Below are 15115 nucleotides of genomic sequence, written 5' to 3'. Positions count from 1 at the left end.
CAGCCCCGTTTCGGAAGGCCGTGATCGATCGCCGACTGGAATATACAGCGAGCGGTCGGACGCTTCTATTTCGATCTGCGCAGAACATGACACATCTTTACCTGAAAGAGTTACAGCCTTATCTCCATCTAGCGAAAGCCATTATTTCGTCGACGAGGACGATTTAAGGATCGGGCCATTCGAATATTTCTCGCATTACTTTGCGACAGCTCCGCGCGCTCGTGGATGACATTTTTCGACCCGGAAAGGACTCGGCCGTGTAAGTTGGTTCTGATACGGCTACCGCCAGTGCCACCACCGCCGCTATCTCCTCTAACGTGGGAGAGGAAAAACACGAATTTCGACATTTCAGCAATGAACTTGGCCGCAATTCTTTTCCCTATGGGCGACGCCGTCATGACGCCGTCATGCATACCCATTGACGCATGCTTTTGGCACGGCTATTTCATTGAATAATCATGGGCCCCGAAATATAAATTCTAAATTAACAAGTCGACGATCTGTGTAAAAATTTGAAATACCTCAGAGATCTTGCCTGTTTAATAAAGTGAGTATTCAGTCGGGTAAATTTCTAAATGAGATGTAATACCTTAATGTGGCTTCGTATCGTTGGTTGCACGTTCATTAAAGCAAGATACTGGGCCCTGGTAGTCCACTTTGCGAGAAGGGACGATATATTTACGTGAAATGAAATAACGACTTCTTTCACGAACAATTTCAGTAGGATACAGCATAAGTGGAAAATAATTTAAAGGTTATAAACTGTTTAATACATTTGCAGACCATAACGCTGAAACGTACGCACGACGAATTCTTTTATAAATGCCCTTAAATAATATGAAAATATCCAGGCATAAGTTAATGATTACTTTTTGATTTTCTTAGATTTTATAAATTCAATCATCACGACTGTTAAAAATTGTTTTTATTTTACATCAAACAGCTTAATTGAACTGATTAATATACTACTTTTGAACGTAGTTTCACTATTACTTTTATATCACAGCTTGATGAAAGTAAATAAATCATATATCTATTAGCTATTATTGTCATTTAACGTGGCCGGGTGATTGTGCATAACCTATTTTACTTATTTTTATATTGCATTTTAATCATTATCCTGAACATTTTAAGAAAAGTTCACCTACATTGTTCTCTTACGAATTAAAGATCCATAGACTATACTATCCTTATGTTGTTCGCTATAACAATGCATCTGACCTATCGTAATATACGATGTTTAATCGCACACATACAACACAACACACACAAAATACTCAACGAAGTGTTGAATTATTGGTTTTAATAATTACTTTATATTTTCTACTTCACCATTCTCTTTTAATGAAATAATTCTTCTGCGTAAATTCTTGTAGACCTTCAAATTTGCAATTATTTATCTACTTAGTTTGTTATTAAAGTAAAATATATAGATTCATCTGCGTTTTTAAGACTTAATAAAAAAACTTTTACTGATATTCCAATAATTTAATCTCATCCTCGATCGATCGCATAATCGAATCATATTCACTTTTAATCATTATCGTTATTATTTCTCACAACGTAAAATAATTTGCATATTCCAATACTTAAGATATACCTTTTAAGGTTATACCTGTGATACTCGACCAAATGACTAATAATTTATTCTAAAGTAAATTGAATAATTAATAGTAGCTTCTTCTTCACCGTAATTATCATTAAAAGAAATTTATAATAACATAGAACTGTCTGATTTATATGCGTTGATACATCATTTTATAAAATTGATTTTTTCACCGCCAATAAGCTATTGGTTTAATTTAAATTTGCGCCGGTAGTCAATAGATAAAATGTTTTCTCTTTCTCCAAAATTGATGTATTGCTTGTATAAATTCTTCAATTTCTATAATATCATTAAAATTATAATGTTCATAAAATTTATGCTTATTTAAACCACTAGTTTAATAATTTTGATATTTTTTATTTCTAATTCAATAATTATAATAAAAATTCAAGTAAAATTTTTCCTTACGCTCTTTCAAACAAAATGCAAAGTTGGGAACTTAATTGTAATTGCAATCAATATAGTACTTATAAATATATTTTTAATGTCCTTTAAATTAATTATACAAGCTTACTATCAAGCGGTTTTCGTCATTTCTTAATGTGAATCTTTTAGTTTTGTGAGATTATTATCTTATTCTTATATTATATATACTTAATTTCAGATTTTAATAATCTCGGCCAAGCCTTATACTAATATTATATTTTATAGTCTTTTTCTTTTTCTTTTTTTTTATAAAATATTAATTTGGGACTCTATTTAGTTCGTTCATTTATTATTAAGTCGGGGCTAATTATTTTTTTTAGTATGCCTACGTGAACTGTATTGAATATAACTATTACAGCCTTAATTATATTTATATCATCTTATAATATACATCCATTTTTCGAAGTTATTAATATTTTGAATACAACAGAAGATGATTAATTTAAACTTACTATATTATAATTTAATATCACAGCTTTATTATTTATATTAAGTTTACTCTGATTACCAGTCATTTTTTGTTTTTATTATATATATATATATATATATATATATATTATGAAAAGTGCTTGTTGGCTTGTCAATAAATTTGAAAAATCCACTCTTAGCCATTGAATATTTTAAGAGGAAACTTTTTTATACTAATTTCATTCATTACATCGTGTAAAATTTGATTTATTAATTAATTAAAAATTCTTACTGTTATAATTTTAAGAAATCTTAAGAAATTTTAGGAAAATAATAATGCATACAATATTTTCTAAAGTCCACGCTCATAGATGTTAATTGTCTTTTCATCTTTAAAGAACTAATAAATATTACAGCATCGGCCCATAATGTATTGCATCATAAATAAATTGATTTCTTATAATTGAAATTAATTTCATATTTCGTAAGAAACTTTTCTTAAATAGTAATGATTACCTTTTATTTGTTTTATAGAATACATTGTACAACGGGTGTATTTATCTGAAACTAGTCGCACGTGAGTTAAGGTTATTTTCTTGATTATTCTTAGTAAGAAATTATGACCAGGTTATTCGGTAATTTTGCAAATACATAAGCTATAAAAAATTACAGCATTAAAATTCTTACGTGAATATTATGTATCTATTCTATTTTCATTTGCTCGTAACTTTTGTAAACAATACTCTCAAAAAGTCAAAGAAAATATTACTCTATTAACAGAATTTGTAATTTTAATAGTCTTGTGATTGTTGATTTTCTTGATAATTCAATTCACTAAAGGAATATTATCGTGTAGATATTTGATCTCCATCGCTCGTATAAGATGACTATTGAAGAATTTCGCAACTACCCTTTATGTTTGCACGATGCACCATTTATCCGCAATTTCAAAATACTGTCTAAAGTAATGATAGGAATTCACTGGTTAGATTTGTATTTTTATTTATATAAGAACATATAATTGTATGGAATTATTCAATTATTTATACCTTATTTAAAAGCTTTATTCAATACGAATTGTTAAGATGATTACATTGTGCGGTGAAGGGCCATACATTTTTTATCGAAACATGTTATTCTACTTTACTTACACGATTACTGATTAGCAATTTTTAGAGGTGAATTTATAGTAATTTTATCGTCGCTAGTTTAATCATTAATGAATTATTGAAAAAATGTAATGAATAATAATTTTAATACAATAATGACAATTTGTAAATCTAATCGAATAAAGTAAAATTTATCGGCTAATTTAATGGATAAAGCTTCGTTGGGTCAAAAATATAATTTTCTCTGCTAGCAAGCCATACCGTGCATTACATGCTATTATCGCTATTAAGAAAATGTTATATATAAAAAAAAAATAAATAAAGAGAGAGAAAGAGAGAGAAAAGAACGAAAGAGAAAAAGGCAACAACGAGCCCAAGGTACCCAACGCAGTTATAATCTAAGCATACTAATTATAATCCCGTGGATTACGCGGCCGAGCATTAAAAGCAGACCCATAATGTAGGAAGCAACAACAGACGTGAGCAGATTGCGATGACATGTCGTGCTTCGGCGGCAGAGACGACCTCATATACCTGGTCGAGCTTAACGTCGATCGGCTCCGGCTCACGGCCAGCAAATATCAGGAGGACTTTAGCGATACTCCGCCGCTGGTCAAGCTCAAGTTCATCGACTTCCCCGTCTTCGTGATAAAGCGAAGCGACCTAGCCTGCACCCCGCGCCCATACGACGAGAACAAGGGCCTTGTCTACGCTGCCGGGAAGTCTTGCTTATTCGTGAAGAAGCCACGGGATCTCGTGACCGCGATGCAGCTCCAGCCACTCAAGCTCGGCATCTTTCGCTGCGACGAGACCTTTCCGATCGCGGAAGCGTCGATACCGCTCTCAGGATGCCTCTGCGACCAAATCGCCATGGCAAGGAACGACTCGACACACATGCCCAAGCCGTACGAGCTCACCGGCAACTACAACATCGCCGATCCCGGCAACAATTACGCAGGTTGCGCTTATGCTTTCTCGCTCGTTGCAATTCTTATTCTCCTGCATCGCTCATTCCCCTGACTCGCCTACCACCAACTTTCGATTTTCCTTTGATAAAAAAAGAGAGAAGAAAAATAGCGAAGTTGCGAAGTTTTCTTCTTCTTCTTTTTCCTCTTCTTGCTTTCCACGAAAAAAAAAGTTTTCCGTATTACATTTTAGCTCGGAAAATTTTTTTAAGCAAGTTATATTAATATTGAAATATGCTCGAGTAAGCACTTCAAATCCAAATAAATATAAATATTTGATCAATTTGTTGACTTTAGTCAAGGATGAAATATCAATTAAGATTATTTTCTTGAATAAAATTCAGAGAATAAAATTTTATGGAGATATCAGTGTCACTTCTTATTAATATTCAAATATCTATGATTAAAATTTCAATTTGCATTCATACATACTGGAGTAGTATGTATTTCAAATTGTTACCCTCAATTTAGTATGCGAGAACACACTATACATGCACACGTACACACCCATTTATAATCCGCATACATTTTTTGTTGATAAAAAAAAAAAAATTTAACGATAAAAATAATTTTCTACAAGATGTAAAAACACAATATCGAAAAAATACTTTTCACATTTTACATGCGCTTTTTACATATATATGTATATGTGTATACATTTCGATAGAATGATTATGATTAATAAATATATTGTTATGAATTGAAGCAAAATTTATAATTTTATGTTTTAGGTTCCATAAACATTTTATTACGTCTAACGTTGTTTGGCTCCTACATCGTTTCTCATTATCAAATATTTGACGACAGCTACGAATTCAAAAACAATTTTAACGAAGATTTTCGAATAAAAAAGGTTGAGAATGAAATTTCGGAAACATCTGATGAAAACGATTCAAAAAAAAAAAAGAAATTTTCAATCAACAAATGTGCTGTCTTTGCACTAATACAAACCAAAGATGAAATTTCAAACGAATGCAAATAAAATTACGAAAAATTTTGTGAATACATTATTACATAAATGTATGTTAACTAACAATGTATAGAGTTTTCTGCATTAATTAAATAAAAACTGAAAAGTGATTTTCAATAAATGGTTTCGCTATCTAAGTTCATTCTGTAGTTTCCAATTTATTTGTACTGTAAAAGACTTTCCCGCGCGTCAAAAATAAACAAATTATCTCTAAAAATCGGTCGCCATGGTGATGTCCTCCACGCATACATGCGCACGCGCACATCCTTACACAGAAACGTACAAAAAATAATTCAGTTTGAAATGAAAAAATCTGTTGTTAATTAACGCAAGTCAATCACCCTTTTAGAATTCAAAATAAATTTACAATGAAGTAGTCCTTGTAAAATTTTCTTTTAAAAATTGAAATTTCCAGTCAAATCTCTTGAAATCTAAGCAAGAAGAAGCGTAAAAAGCCAACGCAAAACGTGAAAAAATAGCAAAATAATAATGAAGCGTAAAAAGCCAACGCAAAACGTGAAAAAATAGCAAAATATAACACCAATAAATCGACAAGAAGAAATCGCCTATGATAATAACGACTAACTTAGCCTCCGGAACAAGTTCTCCGTGAGCATTTTGAAAGCCCGGCAAGCCCACCACGACCGGCCATGAACAAGACCATCGAACAAAATCATCACTGCCTCGGAACCCAGCGAGGCCACCTAAGCAAGCTCTGGGCCCAGATTCCCCCCACATCATCGTCATCCTACTCCACGTCGTCGTCCTACGTTTTCAAACCAGGACAAAGAAGACCGGAGATATCGTGCAGTTTACACTCGGTGCGCTGCTCAAGCGCGCGTCAGCACTTCAAGGATACCCGAGTCAACGAGCATTTAATTGCTGGCCCGGGGAAGAACGACCGCCGTAGCGCTGAGGCCCCGGCCAGGCTTCGGGGAGGCGGTAGCAACGACCTCGACTACCTCCTCAAAACTGACGCGGACTTTATGTGGCGCAACAATAAATTCATTACGCCGACGCGGCTCGAGGGTGGCGGTTGCTGCGGAAGGACGGCCAGTCCCCCTACCACCAACGATAAGAAAGCCACGGTTAGCACAGTCAGTAGTAGTCGCGTTGCCGGGGATCGGCGCCGAGGAAATTCGCGCGCGAATCCAAAAACTGGATAGTTGTTGGCCAAGGAGCCAAAGTTCGCTGCTCGGTCGCGTGTCCGCGTTTTGCTTGCATCCTTTAACTTGGACGCTTGTGCGAAAAAAAGTCCTTAATGGCTGTACGCTCGGTTATTCGTTGGTCACTATCACACACTCGCTCTTACCTTGCCTAGCAGCTTTATTATAATAATAATCGTTTACTTCGTCATACAATGTAACGCCTAAAGTTGAGACTGTGTTATCAACTCGAGATGTCGAAACCTTTTTTATCCTATGCACTATGACTTGTAGCAGAGCAAAAAAATATATAAACATAAAATAGGCTTTTTTAATATTAACTTTCGCGACATTTTCATTGAGAAAAGAATAATAATCGTGTGTGATGCGAAATAGAAAGTTGTAAAATTTGTTGTTGCAATTACGCGTGAGGCTTTTAAAGTGTTTAATCGAGACATTATATTGAAATCATTAACATAAATGAGTAAATAACATATATCTTAATGCATCGTATTTACATATGCATCGCGCATTATCTATTCAAGTAGTAAAAATTATCTTCCATTTACTATTATTAGACGACTGCAGTCCACGCTCAAAGTACATACGTAGCAAAACAACCCATCCATAAAAAATTAAAAATTGAAATTTAAGCATTTTATAAAAAGATTATTATTATATTCTAAAAAGCTATATGTCGCTTAAATTTTAGCATTATAATATGCGAAAACTCAATACTAATAATATTTTGTATAAATAATTTGATTATGCAAATGATTAAAAATTATTTATATTTTAGTGGGAACATCAGAATGAGAATAACAATTCAAAGTGTGTAGTAGGAAATAAATGTCGAAATGTTGAAAAAATACCTAAGCCAGTGCACTGTGCTGAACAACAACACGAGGAAAAAAAAGAATTTGGAATATGTATGAAAAAACCATGTATGGGTACAGATTGCCTTATACGAGCGTTCAAAGACACACAAGACTTTGTTAATTCCATAGGGAAAGTGCCTGGACTTGCTGGACTTGGTATAGTGGAAAGCCCTTATTTTGGTAAAACTCAAGAATTAAAAGAAAATAAAAAAGAAGAATTAAGACCATTATCTAATCATAAACAATTGGAAACGAGCAATTACATAATTAACCCACAAAATGCCGAGAACGTGAAAAAATCAGCTCTACCTTCCCTATCGTATAATTCTAATCCACCTAAAAAATTAGTTGTTGTTCAAGAAGCAATTACCACTTTTGTGGATCCTACTCAAGCATCGAAATGGAAAAAAAAAGATGAGAAAATTGAAAAACAAAAGGAATCGGAAAACAATAGCCAAGCTATGCAAATTAACGAAGATTCACCTTGCGGAGAGCCAAAATGTAAGTCAAGGCCAAAGAAAAATATCGATGTCGAAAATATAGATGAAAAAATAAATAATTCGGGTGATAAATTGTCTCCAAAAAATGATCAAACAAAATCTAAAACCAAGTCTTCTGTTGGTACTGGTGGTGATTTAACAAAAAATTCAAAATCAAATCCTGGAAAGGGAAATCAATTTGTCTATTCTTTTGGAAATTCTTATCCCACTTCGGTTTATGGTCACAAAAATTGTTACCATCATCGACGTAGAGTTCCAGCTAATCAGGGTTGGATGTGGAATGAAGCTGACACTATCGCCAATCGTAAGCTTCGAACGGGATGGAAACCAGGAGCTATTAGCGTTCTTATGCGTGATATGATGAACGCAGCGAAAGCAGGTTTCTTAAATGAAAGCAGCAGACCAAAGTCAGCGCCTTCTAGATCAAAGAAAAATCAAAAGATGATACCATTCAATACAATGAAGAAACCGCCAACTTGTAATGAAGAACAAACTGAAGAAGAAGCTAGTTTCCCACCCACTCTTCATATACACAGAAGAGACGGAGAATATTACATCACCATGTATCCGATAAGACAAGAAACATCAGATGTACCACGAATAGATGAACCACTCAATCCTCTTCAATTCAAAATAGTTAAGAGCAAAGATTCTCTTGCCACCAGTTCAACGGCTTCCGACATGGAAATAGAATTTTCACCTCCAGCTGCCGTTAATCGTATTAAAAAGAAACCAAATGTCGTTCATATTGAAACAAATGTAAATCAACAAGAAATTCTCGATGAGCTAAAAAAATTATCAGGTTGTGATAAAGACGGTAAAAATAAAAAAGATAAATCAAAAAAGAAATGGAAGGACCCATGTCTCTAAAAATATAACAATGAAACATACGATTTCGTTTAATTAAAGAATTAAATAAATGAATTCATTGATGAAACAGCGTCTTAATTATTTTTATAAATATTAGTAAATACAATTGCTTTGTATTCTATTCATTTTTATATAATATTAGTAATTATCATAAATTTTTTATAAATAATTTTATCTTTAAAATGAAGTATTAGACATTGAATGGTGTTAGAGTATTATATAATCATACAGTATAGCTACGTATATTATCTATATTATATGTATTATTATTATTAATTTATAAATAACATACATTCTCGATTCTTTTTGTTTCAATTTGAAAAACATTTAATATCTGAATATTGATCACACGTGATATCTTTTCAAATATCCTGAATTAATATTAATGTAGAAAAATATAGGTTAACTTTCTAAATAAGTGAATTGAATTTTCTATAAGAAACAAAGAATTAATTACAATACAAATAATCAAATTCTAAAAATAATTTGACTTGGGTTACAAAATTTTTAAATAAAATTATTTTGTATTTCAATAAATATGTACTGCCATTATTACAAAATAATAAAAATTTTTAAAGATTGAAATACGTTAATAACAACATTAACATAACATTTAAATATAGAAATTTTAGACACATCAAGAAATATAAAAATTTTAAAAATCTATTGAAAACCTTTGGCAACTTAACATAAGAATTATATTAACTATATGGCTCAGTAAAAAGTTCAAAACTGTAGCTTTATCCAAAATGAAGATCACTACTTCATCATTATCTACCCATAAACTCATATGTCATCTATGTAAGAGACTATATAAGGAAACTTATTCTTATGCTGGATAAAAAAAAGTAAATTCAAGTAATAAATTAAATAATTTACAATAAATAAATATATATATATATATATACTTATTTATTTATTATTTAATATAATTTTATATACAAAACAGAAATTTATTTACTCAATTTATATATAAATAATTTTATATATAAAATTGGTTTACATAAATTGAAATAGTCGTTAATTATATAAATATTTAAACTACAATATTACTGTCGTTATCGTCAATAGAGCAAAATCCAATAGAATTACAATGATTACTTATTGTGAACAACTGCATGCTCTCAGATAATAAACTTTAATATAAAACAAACTCAAATCTAAAATATTGTAATTGAGTCTGAAATACTAAATTTCAACTATAAATTTAAATAGGCTCACTCATAATCAATATTAATAAATAAATTTCTATTTAAATAATTACTAAAATTTTTAAATATTCTTTATTTATTAATATTATTTCACATATGCATACCTATATAAATAGCTAAAAGACTTATATTAACCTTCAGACAATATTCACTTTATAGTCTCATAAAATTGGTTATTTTGTTTTTCAATTTTCATTGTCTGATTTTTTTTTTTTTGTAAAATATATGATTCTATATCTACAAATATGTTTGTTTTCCCATTAAAAAATACTTTATTCTTTAACTACATGAAAGAAAAAGATTAACTGAAACCATAACTTCGTAGAGGTACTATGTACATTATAATATGTATATTAAAAAGTATTAATTATAATAATATATACTTATTTTTATTGTTAAATTAATAAAAAATATACATTAAAAAAAAATATTGTTCATAAAATATATTTTGTTATTAACATTATTTTAAATAATTATTTATATATAAAGTGTATTTAGAAGAGAAATGAATCCTTGAATTAATTCATTACAATGTTAATAAAAATGTATCATTTATAATCTATTGAATAACCTGTAGGGGATGTAAAAAACTAAAAATTAAAATAATTAAAAAAAATGTGCAATATTATTATTTGTATATATTTTTAATACGTAGTAAAAACTTAAACTGATATATGTTTAAAAACAGATCCATAAATAGCTCTACAAAATTTAATTTTACATTCAACCATAGACATGTAAAAATTATAATATTTTACAAAAAATGCCTAAGATTTGTGTTAAAATTTAAGATACATAAAAATTTAAAGCCTAAGATATGTAATAAAATTAAGCTTTTTGTTTAAATATATTTGTAGAGATGATTTGGCAATTTTCGAATAATAAAATGTGTCCAAGAGACTATTTTCTTATGTCTAAAGAATTTGAAACGAAGCTTATTTATTTTTTATTAATTAAGTATTGTCACCTTTTTGTATCGACGTCGCTTCTGTTACGCTTTCAATTCACGCACTGTCGAAAGTCTCTTTAGTCTTATACTTGTAGTTTCAACTGAAATATATCTTTTATATATCCTTTTCATGTCATTGGTTTTTCATCATTGCTATTTTTGTCCGAGTTATTCCTTGCTACTACTCGAAATATAAGCGATTTAAACAATAAAATATTCCTATTACCTGTAATTAATAATAAGAAATCGCGTGTAATTAAAAATATTATACGATATCTAGTAATAGTGCACACAATGTATATTTCACAGCATACAAAATCCAAAAAATAATATTTCATAATGCACTAACGAAGTTATTAATAAATTGCGATGTGTAATTAAAATATTGTAAATTCAAAATATTCACATACAATGTCTATTTTCTAAATGGATATTAAATGTTGAACTCGATATATATTTAACAGATTTTTTTAAGCATTTCAAATACAAACGGACAGAAAGTTTAGAACATTCCCGCGCCTCTTGCGGCGCGTTCTTGAACAACAATCAGCTGACCCTGTTTCTGAGGCGTCTGATGCGTATTTATAAATAACAGTTTTATCCTGCAGGTTGTGTTCGTTGTTATACTTCGTCGCTTGACAGGTAAACGACAAGAATGGTGGACATGAAAACTAATGTGAATTTTGCATGTCAACGATGTCTACAGCCACTGAGGCTAGATCCAAGTTTCAATCATCTGGGGGAACACACATTAGCTGAATTATCACGTAGGTAAATTATAATTTTTTAATCAAAACATTGAATCGCCGTGTTTTGATCTTAAAATTTGAGTTTTAATTTGCCTTTTGTGGAATATAATTTTATTAAGTTTAATACAAATGTTTATAACCTATGTGCATCAGTACAATTTGAATTTACTTCTATAAATACTTAAACTTATATGCGTTAGGCTTTCTTTTTGTCTATGTGTGTGTGTGTATATATATATATATATTTAATATCATAAAAGCATATAACTTATAAGTTTAGCTAGTACATTTGATAGGAATGTATATGTATATAAATTAATTGAGTAAATTCAAATTCTATCGAACCCTTCTAAATACATTTGTATCCGATTATTATTTCTCATACTTTTTAGTACCGATTCAACAACAAATTATTGGAGAAATAGAACCACATAACAGTAGTTTAGAGCATTTAGTACCCCCGTTTCGACTCACAGAATCTGCAAATGGTTCCAATGGATTTATGTTAGTTGGCGATTCGGGCGAAACGGGAAGCTTAAGTCATCATTTAAGGGTAATACGTTAATTTGAATTGTAATAAAATTTTATGTCTCTCATAACTATACATGACATAAATATTGTGAAACTAAAACTAATTTTTATACAGGTACGGGCAACGCTTTTTGATGTATTAAGTAGTAGTAGCTCTGCTGATCATCCATTGTGTGATGAATGTACAGATAGCCTTTTAATGCTAATGGATCAGCAGCTAAGGCTCACAGAAGGTGAATGGTCGGACTACAATGAATATCTTAAAAAATTAGAAGCCGAACAGGTACAAGAGGGTAACGAAGATATTGAAATTGAAGCGTTAGAAAAGGAATTGCAAGACGTTAAAGCTGAAGAAGAAAGAATGATAAGTGAATTGAAAGCATTAAGAAAAGAAGAAGCAGCAACAAAGAGTGCAATCGCTCATCAAGAAAGAGAAAAGGAAAGGTTACAGAGTGAAGAGGAACGATATTGGAGAGAATATTCACGGCATAGAAGAGATTTAATTTTAGCAGAAGATGAATGTCGCAGGTAAAATTTCAAAATTTTTCAATAAATAAAAATTGATGTTATACCGCATTTGAAAACATTAAAAATTATTAATATTTTTTATACGAAATTTATTTCTAATTTAATTACATTGTCAATCATACTCCTCTTAATAAAATTTCTTTTAAACATTTTACCAATAATGTGAATTAAATTACTATATTTTATATTGATTAACGTTTCACTCTAGTAAAGAATTATATACATAGTTTAATAAACATAACTATAGTTTTTTATGCCTTTCATTTAATAAGTATTACTACTACATTTATAAGCTAATGTACATAGACCGATAGTCTCGACAAGTTTGACTGATAGTCTAATTTGATCATTAAACATAACATATAGCAATCGACGAATATTAATTCTTAAAATACTATTTTTAGCTTAGAGTGTCAGTTAGCCTATGCAGCATCTCAACTTGAAAGACTGAAAAAAACTAATGTTTTCAATGCAACTTTTCACATTTGGCACTCTGGTCATTTTGGTACAATAAATTCCTTTAGATTAGGTAGGCTACCAAGTGCACCTGTTGATTGGAGTGAAATTAATGCAGCATGGGGACAAACAACTCTCCTTTTAACTGCTTTAGCTAGAAAAATGAATTTAACGTTTCAAAGATTTAGATTAGTGCCATTTGGTAATCACAGTTACATAGAAGTTCTCGATCAGCATAGAGAGCTACCATTATATGGTAGCGGTGGTTTTAAGTTTTTATGGGATACAAAATTTGATGCAGCTATGGTTGCCTTTCTTGATTGCTTACAGCAGTTTAAAGAACAAGTCGAAAAGGGTGATAGCGGATTTTGTCTTCCATACAGAATGGAAAGAGGAAAAATCGAAGATTCTGCATCAGGAAATTCATATTCAATCAAGTAAGATGCTTATTTGAAATAGTTTAGTTTATGCGAATTGATTAATATAAAATAATTAATATATCTAATATGTGAAAAAACTATTTACTTATTTTAGAATCCAATTTAATTCTGAGGAACAGTGGACCAAGGCCTTAAAATTTTTACTCACTAATTTAAAATGGGGACTCGCTTGGGTTAGTTCTCAATTTACAAAAGATGATACTGAACATTAATCTCAAATGATCTCATCCCACAAATCATTACCACAAATGTGTTATCAGAATGTTTACAAAAAGGCTGTTCAATGTACATATATTCTGTTTGTAAATAAATCGATTGTAATGACAAATTATTTTTTAAATTTTAATTATTATATAGGATTTATGAATAAGAAGGTACTTAAAAAATAATTCTTTTAATTACAATTATGAAATTACACCAAACAGTTTTAGTATTCTAAGGCGTTTCCTTCATTTGATTTATCTATTTACCCATTAATTTATACACTTAATTTACACAATATTTATAGACATTAATTTAACGTAACTATATTACTTAATAAATAAGAAATTGATTTTATATTACAACTTAAAAGTGACTTTCAAAAATGTTCTACTTCATTTAACCTTTTTCAGCAAAAATTTTCAGAGATAATTTTTATTTAACATTATTTTATTATCCATATTCAACTAAGATGTATTCATAAATATATTGTTATAAGGTTTGTTCGTATAAAAGTATTGCTCTTCAACTTTGTTACAACATTTTAAATATTAAACATAAATTATATTCATATTTAAATATGCAGATAAATAAATAAAATGATTTTTGTTTAACTAATCAAGTAAAGATAATCTTTAAAAGATATATAATAATCCCGTTAACTGAAGATTAGATAAATTACGAAAAATTACGATTTCTTTTAGTAATTTAGATATGTATTTTGTTATCATAGTTAATTCATAGTTCCAATTTTATATTAAATTTTTTATGAAAAAAAAAAAAAAAAAAAATTATGTCATTCTACCATCTCACATAATATATAACATATAATATATAACAAAAATCTAAACCAGAAATATATGATACTAAGCAATCGTAAACAATAATAATCCATAGCAAACAAAAAATTGCACAATTACAAATAAAGATTTAATGTTAATTTTTAAATTAAAAAATTTATCAAAAAAAAAATAATGAAAGTATATATAGGATTTATTCTTGAGCGAGACTATATTTTAAATTCATCAATTAAATCTAAGTTTTCCAACTAAAAAAATTATGTAAAACTTATTAAAATAATTTTAGAAAAGCTTTATTGTTGCTAAGACTTAGCTTTTCAATTATTTAAAATTGATAAATCTATATACATAATGATTTATCATGCAGTACAAA

General features: G+C 29.7%; 2 protein-coding genes across 3 annotated transcripts; both read left to right on the top strand.

The window, feature by feature from the left end:
• Window positions 1-396: 396 nt before the first annotated feature.
• On the top strand, window positions 397-8877 carry LOC105361152 (uncharacterized). The gene is made up of 5 exons (XM_011498258.1): window positions 397-547; window positions 4014-4507; window positions 5246-5367; window positions 6075-6572; window positions 7429-8877. Exons 2-5 carry the CDS (start codon window positions 4048-4050, stop codon window positions 8875-8877), a joined length of 2529 nt encoding a protein of 842 aa, XP_011496560.1. The 5' UTR covers window positions 397-547; window positions 4014-4047.
• Window positions 8878-11588: 2711 nt separating this feature from the next.
• Atg6 (Beclin-1-like Atg6) lies at window positions 11589-14060 on the top strand. Of its 2 annotated transcripts, none has more exons than XM_011498005.1 (5): window positions 11589-11804; window positions 12179-12339; window positions 12433-12845; window positions 13250-13738; window positions 13836-14060. In XM_011498005.1, the coding sequence occupies exons 1-5, from the start codon at window positions 11693-11695 to the stop codon at window positions 13951-13953; spliced, it is 1293 nt and encodes a 430-aa protein (XP_011496307.1). In that variant the 5' UTR covers window positions 11589-11692; the 3' UTR covers window positions 13954-14060. The 2 variants fall into 2 exon arrangements, with proteins under 2 accessions (XP_011496307.1, XP_011496308.1); XM_011498006.1 differs by having other exon boundaries at window positions 11732-11808.
• Window positions 14061-15115: the final 1055 nt, after the last annotated feature.

The sequence above is a fragment of the Ceratosolen solmsi genome, unplaced genomic scaffold (genome assembly GCF_000503995.2).
Source record: "Ceratosolen solmsi marchali unplaced genomic scaffold, CerSol_1.0 scaffold14, whole genome shotgun sequence".
Lineage (NCBI taxonomy): Eukaryota > Metazoa > Arthropoda > Insecta > Hymenoptera > Agaonidae > Ceratosolen > Ceratosolen solmsi.
Note: the sequence above shows the minus strand (reverse complement) of the source record. Positions and strands in the feature narration are given on the sequence as shown.

Excerpts from the sequence above, each read along its gene's own strand:
- Atg6 (XM_011498005.1), top strand. The coding sequence starts at position 11,693 with ATGGTGGACATGAAAACTAATGTGAATTTTGCATGTCAACGATGTCTA. Across the intron at positions 12,846-13,249 it reads GCAGAAGATGAATGTCGCAG|CTTAGAGTGTCAGTTAGCCT; the intron begins GTAAAATTTCAA and ends TACTATTTTTAG. Across the intron at positions 13,739-13,835 it reads GGAAATTCATATTCAATCAA|AATCCAATTTAATTCTGAGG; the intron begins GTAAGATGCTTA and ends TACTTATTTTAG.
- LOC105361152 (XM_011498258.1), top strand. The coding sequence starts at position 4,048 with ATGTCGTGCTTCGGCGGCAGAGACGACCTCATATACCTGGTCGAGCTT. Across the intron at positions 5,368-6,074 it reads AAGATTTTCGAATAAAAAAG|CCTCCGGAACAAGTTCTCCG; the intron begins GTTGAGAATGAA and ends CGACTAACTTAG. Across the intron at positions 6,573-7,428 it reads CCAACGATAAGAAAGCCACG|TGGGAACATCAGAATGAGAA; the intron begins GTTAGCACAGTC and ends TTTATATTTTAG.